This window comes from Gorilla gorilla, chromosome 5, assembly GCF_029281585.2.
Source record: "Gorilla gorilla gorilla isolate KB3781 chromosome 5, NHGRI_mGorGor1-v2.1_pri, whole genome shotgun sequence".
Lineage (NCBI taxonomy): Eukaryota > Metazoa > Chordata > Mammalia > Primates > Hominidae > Gorilla > Gorilla gorilla.
Window position 1 is genome coordinate 111432603 of NC_073229.2, and position 10138 is coordinate 111442740.

General features: G+C 39.4%; 1 protein-coding gene across 1 annotated transcript; it reads right to left on the reverse strand.

The window, feature by feature from the left end:
• Positions 1-1263: 1263 nt before the first annotated feature.
• GJB7 (gap junction protein beta 7) lies at positions 1264-2068 on the reverse strand. The gene is given in 2 exon segments (XM_019028829.3): positions 1264-2038; positions 2040-2068. Coding segments are annotated over 2 exon segments (804 nt in total).
• Between the last annotated feature and the right edge of the window lie 8070 nt (positions 2069-10138).

Genomic DNA, 10138 nt, shown 5'->3' on the forward strand with positions numbered 1-10138 from the left:
AGGGAGAAGAAGAATTTCTTAGCCAAGCAGTGTTGCAAATCCTGTTCTAAAGTTGTCAGAACATGTTTTATTTCACATAGTAATCATACCCACTGCAGTCTAGCAAAGATACCAATGACAGCCAAAGAGCATTGTGAAATACCCTTATTTTTATTCTGAAGAAATGTACATATGTTAAAGTATTAAATCCAAAGAGAACATATCTGTGAATTGCTAGGAAAATATAGAAAAGTAAAGAAAGTTCTAGTCTTCGAAACATTTAAAAATGTTTTAAACTTTTAAAACATTTTTGCACCACTGTAACAACATAGTACACATTTTATTATCTGTCCTAGAGGGAGATATACTAGCAAATTATAGGCGAACTATGACTTACAGTATAGTACATAGTGAATTCCTGATTATGAAAGGTTCAACAATATGAATATTTACAAAGTATTTCAATGTTCTTTTGGTTGAATAGAAGTCTTAAGTAATTATCAAGTGGGCACATTCTTTTTCTGTGGCCTCCACTTCCTATCAATGTGTTGCCTTCTGGGGGACCTGCCTTCCTTTCTGACTCTAGAGTGACCGTTTCAGATGTCTGCTGGTTCAGGCTTAAGTGGGATACCTCCCAGTAATATTTCTACTTGATTTGGAGACCACTGAAATGATAGCTTTCCTCCCTCTCCTCTAATCCACTTATATCTAAGGATCCCTGAATCGGCAAGAGGCCTGGGCTCTGTGGCCTTTTCCCTAGGCGGGACCTTCCTGTTGAATGTTCCTCCGTGTGTCCCCAGCTGGCTGCTATCCTATCCCACAGTTTTTCCCTACAGAGATTGAGTAGGACAGGGAGTGGGGCCTTGGCTGCCACTTTGGAAAGATTGCCAGTTCCTTCATTTCAGCTCGGAGGCCATCACATTTGCCTAAAGTGTCACTTTTTATATTTTCCAGTTCATTGTGCACCAATTGTAATGAGATAGTTAGAAAAAACAGAAAACTGACACAGGGTTTCTTTTTTTTTTCTTCCTGAAAAATCTAAGCTCTTAAAAGAATCCTGTTAGATTTCTTCAGACTAATTTGCAATTACCTATTCTAAAACAACTAATGTTATCCACATACTGGAGAACCCTACAACAAAACAATGAGACCTCTGTCTAGAGCTCATAACTGAAAGCATATTGACAATGTAAAAAAATTCCTCCCAAATGATACTAAGGCTGACGTGCTTTGTCTTCCAACTCAGCTTAGGCCTTGCTAAGGAGGGATGCAGGTTTTCTTTGTTTAACCCTCTTGTGTGTCACAGAGTAGCTTTGCTTCAGGTAGAGGGAGTGTGTTTATGGCCAAGTGTGAATGATGATTCTGGAGTAGGGGAGGGGTCCCTCTCCTACCACATTCAACATATCTGAGGCTGTGGCACTCACACACTGAGGACTTGAGGTTTTTTTTTTAATATTTTTGGAGACAGCACTTAATAAAGCACTTGAGAACCAAAAAACTCAGTTCAATGAAATTCAACACAATACACAAGCATGAGGTGATGACCAAGAAGAGGATGAAGATCGTCTTCTCAGTGGGTTTGGAGATGAAGCAGTCCACAGTGTTGGGACAAGGCTTCAAATCACACTTTATAAGGTAGGGAACAGTAAAGCCATCATATAGCTTATAAAATAAAACAAGGAAGCCAATTTCAAAACCAGTTTTAACAATGAGGCTGATAAGATAAGCGTACCATAGGCCCCTATCCGTTGTACCTGGGCTGACATAGAGTTTCTTTCTGTGCCTTTTCTCTCTACCCTCATGATAGGCTACATGTAAAACCACCAGAAGCGAAGGTGTGGAGACCATGATCAGTTGTAAGGCCCAAAGTCTGACTTGGGAAATGGGGAAGAAGTCATCAAAACACACATTTTCGCAACCGGGCTGTCTACTGTTGCACTCAAACTCTTTCTGCTCATCTTTCCACACGCGCTCTGCTGCCACCATGTAGACCAGCAAATGGAAGACAAACACGACAGCCAGCCAAATCCATCCAATCCCAGTGGAGTATTTATTCACTCAGGAGATCTCTGAGGAACATCCAACTCATGACTTAGGCTCAAAAGAAGGCAAGACTCTGCAAAATAAGACAATTTCATCAGGATTCATTTATTTCTATTCTACAGATCATTTCTACTATTTGAGGGATTATGTAAGATAAATTACAATTTCTGCATTATAACAACTCTGGTGGTTTAGGGCTCTCTAAGAATCCCGAAGGATATGCTGTCTTACATACAAGGAGATGATACAACTGGTCCATGGACATAATTAATCCCATGTCCACTTTAATTTGAGATGTGATTGGTCATCTACCCCACCGCCCACTACCCCATTTTCAAACAATTCTGTGGTTGGCAAAATCTTTCTAGTTTATTGCTTCCCTCTAAAGATGGATGGGTCGTGTTACTGATATGAAGAGAATTAGACATGAATATCAAGGTGATCCTGGTATCTTGAGATGTCCTTCACATACCAGATTGTTGACGCTATAGTCTCTACTCACTTTCTCTAATTCGTTAATGCCCTTCCCAGTCCTTAAGGTTTATTACCTGCCCCTGCTTCTTCTTGGTTCCCATATCCCATATCAGCAGCTCAGCTTGCCACCAATTTGATAATGAAAAGTGAAGCTCCCCAATACAAACTTCCTTAAACTCTGCTCCCTCACCCTCCAGACTGACATATTCATACCAAATTTACCTTCTTTACCCAGTTTGGAAAGAGAGTCTCCCTCTTCTTACCCCAAAATAATCATTCACACTCTATATCCCATTCTTGATCTGTCAGTTTTCTGTGTTTTATATTCTGTGGTCTTCAATCTCCCCTGTCTCCTTTCTCTCAGTATACAAATATGCTTAAGTGTTGTCCATTTTTAGTGGGGGAGAGGGAGAATCTTCATAGCTTATCTTGTTGACAGTCTTTCTTCCTTTATTCCTCATTTCTACTTCCTCAAGTGTTATTTACTCCTCAACTCATTGAGTCTAGTTTTTCTGCTCATCATTGTACTTAACGTTTATGCTAAAGTTAGCACTGTCATGCAACTGCCAAATCTTCTGGACACTTGGATTTTATGTAATTTTCCTGTGACATTTGACACTGTTGCCTGTGCTTGCATTCCTGAAACTTCTTCAGACTTGAGTTCTATACCACTCTACCCTCTCTTCTTGTTTCACGCCTCCTGATTCTTTCATCTTCGTTTTTGTTGTTCACCTCTTAAGAATTCTGTCCTTTGCTCTTTTCTTACTCTTTATGCTCTCCCTAGAAAATCTCACTCATCCCCATGGATTCGACTTCTGCTTTCACCTTCCTGACTCTCCCTAAACCTACATAGCTCCCTGCCTCATGATCATCTAAATGTCCCACAAGAATTCTGAACTTGATACATCTACAACTGAATTTATTCTTTTCCTTGCCCTTCAATTTCATTCGTATTGAATGGCATCACCAACACCCAAGCACCTGTCAGAAATCTCATATTCATCCTAGATTCCTCTCTCATGACCCTTTTTTAATTGCCCACAAAGTTCTTCAGATTCCTCCTAAATGCATCTCAAATCCATCTCCAGGTCACTGCTGAAATCTCTGTCACTCCTACAACTCTCATTAGGTTCTATTTCCAGTCTCATTATCTCCTTCTCTCCCCTTCTAGTACATCCATGATACTATTTAATTCTCTTAAACTTCTTCGCATCTCTTGCTCTTTTCTCAATAAAAGCTAATAAGAATCTGAAGAGCCTTCTTTTTCATTTCAGTGACATTTTGTTTCTGGCACCGACTGCTTCCATCTTATCATTGAACTCCGTGGGATGGGCCTGATTCATTGTTTGTTGGGTCCATGATATGCTCAGAACTCTGTTCTGTGCTTTTGAGTTGATCTCTTAAAACCACTCTGAAAGGTGGTTTTTGTTTTTGTTTTTGTTTTGTCTTTGTTTGCCTTATGATGGTGGTGGTTTTGTTCTTGCAAATGAAAAGGCAGACAGACTCAGAAATGAAGACACTTTCTCAAGGTCACAAAGTAAGATGCAGAGCAGGGCTCAAGTCTAATTTCCATTAACTGACAGCAAGGTTTCTCAACACTTGCACCATACACATTTTGGGCTGATTAATTCTTTGTTTCAGCAGCTGTCCTGTGCATTGTAGGAAGTTTAGTAGCATCTCTGGCTCCTAGCAGCTAGAAACCAGTAGCCAACCCCGTCCCCTACCATTTGTGACAACAAAAAATGTCTCCATATATTTTCAAATGTCCCCTGGAGAGAGAAGACAAAATCTTCCCAGTTGGGAGCCACTGCTTTAACTTTCTACCATAACCGGTAGATATGGGCTAGAGCTCCAGGCCTGCCATGAATTTACTTTATAATTTCTCAGGTGAAAACTTTGCCTTTTCAGGTCCTGTTTCCTATTACAATAATTAATACTTCTTGTTTTCTGCATAGACTCAGCCAAAAGAGAATCATGGAAATGGTGGTGTGAGTGGAAACGGGGAGTTAAGAAAACTGAGATGTTCCAACAGCACACATGTTGGGAGCATAATACATGTTCTCTTACAGAGGAAGCAATATAGAGCAAGCCCACATTCCAGAGCCCTGAGAAGGCAAATGAAGGCTAAGAGGTATTTTCAGGGAAAACAAAGCTACGTGTACACAATGCCCTATTCAGCAGGGAATAAATACTTCAATGTCCTTGGTTTTCAGAACACAAACAAAATTGTATTAAATAAAAAGGATTCTTAAGCCTACCGGAAAGGTTAATGTCTTTATGAATTATTAAAACAAAGCCCCAAAGATTAAAAAGGAAAAAAATATGTTTCCCTATGACATGTATCATTGGGCGTTTGTCTGTATTACTCAAGAGGATATTTATATAATCTTACTAAACATTTGAAAGTACCTCGTTGGGCATTTTAGAGGTAGGAGGAAGGTAAGAGACTGTGTTGCTAAAAGAAAGGCAACAAAAAAAAAGTGACTGATCTTTGAATAGAATCAGAGGATGATGGCATCAAATGTCATAATTATGATTTTATTTTATAAATGTCCATCCTATTTTTTTAAAAAAAATTTTTTTCAGATGGAGTGTTGCTCTGTTGCCCAGGCTAGAGTGCAGTGGTGCAATTTCAGCTCACTACAACCTCCGCCTCCCGGGTTCAAGCGATTCTCCTGCCTCAGCCTCCCAAGTAGCTGGGATTGCAGGTGCCCACCACCACGGCTGGCTAATTTTTGTATTTCTAGTAGAGACGGAGTTTCACCATATTGACTAGGCTGGTCTCGAATTCCTGACCTTGCGATCTGCCCACCTCAGCCTCCCAAAGTGCTGGGATTACAGGCATGAGCCACCGTGCCTGGCCCCTATTTTCAAATTTTTTGCTGATGGAAAGACAATGGCATTCTTATTCTTTACAATAAGAATATACAAAATTAAATCTGAAAAAAATAAACCTAATAAACACTATGAAATCAGAGACCTATCACTCTTTCATATGTATATATTTGGTTCTTGTAACAATTGGAGAAAGCTGTTTATAGAATAATGTTTACAAAGCAAGCCAATTAACGGACATCTGGAAGGTTACCATGTCGGAAAATCATATAGTGAATCCTTTTAAATCTTTCTTGCCTCTACATATATGTCAATGACTCCCAAATTATGTATCTCCAGTGCGGACCTCTCATCTCTGACTTTCAGCTGCCTTCTTATCATCTCCAATAGGATGTCATCTCATAAACTTAAAATATTCAAAAGTGAAATCTTGCCAGTACTTTCTTCACTTTATGAAGCACCATCCAAAGCACTGATCGTTCTCAGTGTTCTCTGCTTCAGTAAACTGCACCACCATCCGCCCAAGTGTTGAAGCCAGAAACTTGGAAGTCATTCTTCATCCTTCTCTCTGCCTCAAACCCCACATCCAATCTACATTCAAGGCCAAAGTTTTTACCTTTGAAATACATACCAAAACTTTTCACTCTTTTCATCTGCGCTTCCACCCTCTAATCCATGCCACCTTCATCTCCTGCCTGGAACACCATAATAGTTTCCTGTCACTCTGTTTCTCATTCTTGCCCCCTCCAACCCATTATCCATTCAGTTTAACTTTTAAAATGGAGACTGTATATTCTCATTTCTCTGCCCTACCATGGTTTTCTGTTGCATTGAGGGTAGGGGGAAAAAGGCCAAACACTTATCTGGACAACAATAGCCTGTGTAGTGGGTGCCCATGCCTGCATCTCCAACCTTGTCTTGCACATCTCCAAAGGATACTGGATTCCAGACATGCTTTCCTTCTTTCAGTTTCTCCTTTAGACACTACATCCATTCTGTTCCTCCTTCCTGCAATACTCCGGTCCCCTTAACCTGAATCAGAGTGGCTTTCCCTGACCCCACTAATCTAAATTAGGTCTTCCTTGGTATTCTTGTTCATTATGTTGGCTTTTTTTCCCTCATGCCACTTATAAGTTGTAATCATATACTTGTTTTTGTGATTAATATCTGTACAGACCACCTGTTCTTTAAGAGAAGGAACTAGAGTTGCCAGATGAAGCAAAAATGTAGAATGCACAGGAAATTTTGAATTTCAGATACTACTCATAACAATTGATTCTCATGCCAATTTACCAAGCAAGCTTCTGAGTAATAATTTTTTTCATGCTGAAATTGTTTATGCTGTGCAAGGAAGTCCTCCTGAAATTAGATACGAGAGTTCCAGTTCCTGGAGATGCATTTTATAGATCAGGTCCCTGAGCTTGGCTCATGTGGATGAATCCCTTAGAATAGATTGAGTAAACAATGTGCCTGACTTTCTGAACTTTTGGAACTGAGTGCCAGTTCTGATTGTGGTGACACTGTTGAAACCCCTGTTGAGCAGCCCACTTGTTCTTCTCTTATTGCAGGATGAGCTTTGCACCAGCAACTTCTTGCCCAACACTGGAGGCTTTAACTTCCTGCGAGGTTCAGGCAATGTCAAGCTGGCCTCTGGAAGGAAGACAGGCAAGGCTACCTGCATAAATACTGTCCAAAAAGCCCTTGCACTGCTGGGAGCCAGAGAGCTGCTTCGTCATTCCCCAAAAGTGCTGGTTTGAAACTTGTGTTCGAGGAGCACTGGATTTCCAATTGCCTTGCAGACTGCCAGCGACACTCCCTGAAAAATCCTTCAGCCTTCATACCCAGCTCCTTTCACCTCTTAGTAACAATAATGCTCATCCTTGGGCACTTGACCATTTATGCAGCATTTCACAGCATCTCATCCAATGCTTACCTCCATCCTCAGTAGTAAGCAGGATGTATGGTACAACCTTCATTTTAGTGATGGAAGAACTGAAAAACTCAAAGAGGTGGGATACTCATCCAACACTCCCAATAAGTCAGTAGCAAATCCAGCAGTAGAAGAACCCAAGTTCTGCCTGGCTAGTTTCTACTCTCCCCTGAGTGCTGGATTCTTTGGTACATTCATAACTCTGTTCTGCCTTGCACACAAATCATCTAACCCCTGAAGAAAAGCATTTCCTCCCAGGGGCATCTTTCCATCTCTGAGTCCTGTTGTGCCTGCTGACACTAGCAAACTCTCATTCCCCATCTGAATGAGGCATTTTTATTTTTGAAGATGGCCTATTTGGAAAATCCCTAAAACAGTGTTTCCCAAACCCAGGATCTGTGGCCCACTGAGGGTTTGTTGTTATATTCTTAAGTGTCTACAAGAAGTTTATATGTACGTTCATATTCCTAAGCTTTTAAAAAACAAACAGAAAAGCAAAAAAGCTGAATGACCAGCTCATATTTCCGGACTGCCAGAGGATTTCAGCATTTCTGCACTCATATTTATGAGCATTCTGCAAACTACACAGCACTCAGGCCCAATCCAGTCCACCACCTGTTTTGTAAATAACACTTTTTGAGACTCAGCCACGCCTAAATGTTTACTGTTGTTGATGGCTGCTTTCATGCTAGAACTGCAGTGTGGAGTAGTTGCGACAGAGACAGTATGGCCCTCAAAACCTAAAATATTTACTATCTCGCCCTTTGCACAAAACATTTACATAGTACTTAAAATCATAATGGAACCAAGTACCAGAACTTTAATTATTTTAGCCTATGAGAAACAACACATAATGGGTATGCTCAAGAGAAAGCCAAATAAATGAAGCCACGATGGGTAGATGTACAGCAGGAATGAAGCCTGCTAGTAGTTTGATTGGAGACGAGTGGTAGACGACAAGCCATTACCTGGCCCACAGAACAAGTGAGCCTAGCTTCAAAGAATCAGGCCTCTATAGTCAGTAGCTGGTTCTCTCAATGAGCAGTGATTTAGTTTCAGCAACATGATGTCTTTTGTCTGTTAAACTTTAATTATTTTAATTGTACTGGTTTTGTAATGTTCAATTTTTATTTTGTAAATATAGATGCATAAGAGCCATAAATCTACAAGTAGTTTTAGGTTTGATACATGTAAATAATTGTATATTAAAAAAATAATTTTTGACACTTCGACACTGGGAATCCATGAAATACTGAGTAGAAAGAACAGTACCCACATAGGCCAACACATGTGCATACACACCACTTGCAAGGTTTTTAAATTTCCTGTATAAGCACTGTCATTTTTAGAGAATCCCCTATTGAAAACAGTGCTAAAGTTGCCCTCCATCCACACAGAAAATGTCCCTAGAAGGTCCTGGACTGCTCCTCTGTTCCCCCTCGTCCTGCTCATTCACATCAGCCCTCACACTTTTTGCTCAGGCCTGGCATTCTTTCTTGGCTACACCCTCTGAAAGCTCTAGAGTCAACCACACATTCCACATAGGCAACCTTACTTCGTGGCAGCTTATCCAGAAAGAGCACATGTGATGTGGCACAAAACTGAACGGCAGTATGATGAGGTTTGCAATAATTTGGATAACTTCTCTTACTGAAACTTTTTAAAAAGAAGTAATGACCACCCAGTTACAAGAAATGCAATTTTCCCATTAAATAGACAAAACTACAAGAAATGCAATTTTACCATTAAATAGACAAAACCTATCATAAGAGAAATAAGTTTAACTTACCTCTTTACACAGATGTGGAGATTAATAAGAGATCCAGTCAGTTACTCATTTGATTTAAAAAAGCATGAGTTGATTATATTGTTTCCCTAAGAGCAAACTAGTGTTTTAAGCCCAGTGGTTTCCAAGGTAGTGTAAGCCAAACAGGTGAAACCTGATCATTTGTTTTGGCACATAACTTAGATGAGAATTCCTGGGTTTCTGCTGTTTTCAATATGTATTGAAAGAGAACTGAAACTGGAAAAAATCCAAAGTCGCTCATATACACGCAGTTCATTGAATATTACTTTGTATAAAACCTTGCTGTCATCTACACAAAGAAGCTGGAACAATGAGAGTGTGTTTCATCTCTTTAAATGATTTTCCAACATTTTATCAAAAGCTACTTACCAAAATTCAATGAGCAAAATAACAATTTAAGTTAATTTATCTTTGATGAGCTTAATTTAACTTCACTTCATATGTCCTATTCTTGGAAATCCAGAAAGTAAAAGGGCATAGTTTTCATTTTCATATTTTTAATAAATGTAATGTATACTATTATTAAAAAATCTAATAGTACAGCAGTAGAGAGAAAAGTAAAAATCACTTTCCCAACCCCAGAAATCATTGATAACAGACATTTTCTATGTATATAAAAAACAGATGAGAGAGAGAGAGGGAGTGATTTAAAGTACTTTATCCTTTTATGGAACCATTTCTAGGCATGAGATAATCTAAAATTAAAGATATGTAGAAATGAAAACAAAATTATTTCCTGCTAGAATGAGAATAGCTTAGGAAGAGAATTTTACAGTTGGAAATGTTTTAGATGGTATGAAATTTAACACCTTCATTCCTTCATTTTAGAGATGAGAAAACATAACCAGGGAGTGGCCTGCTTTAGGTCTCAGAGCCAGCATGAAAAGTATAGAAAGGAGCTAGAGATGAAACCCATGTCTCAGAGCTCTTTCCTTCACATTGTGATGTCCACATCCACAAACCATGTGAGTTTCAGCACAGGTTCTCTCTGGTTGCTCTTCATATTCACAACCCTTGGTTAATCCATATATCCATATATGCAATCCAAAAATCCAAAGAATGTAGTTTAT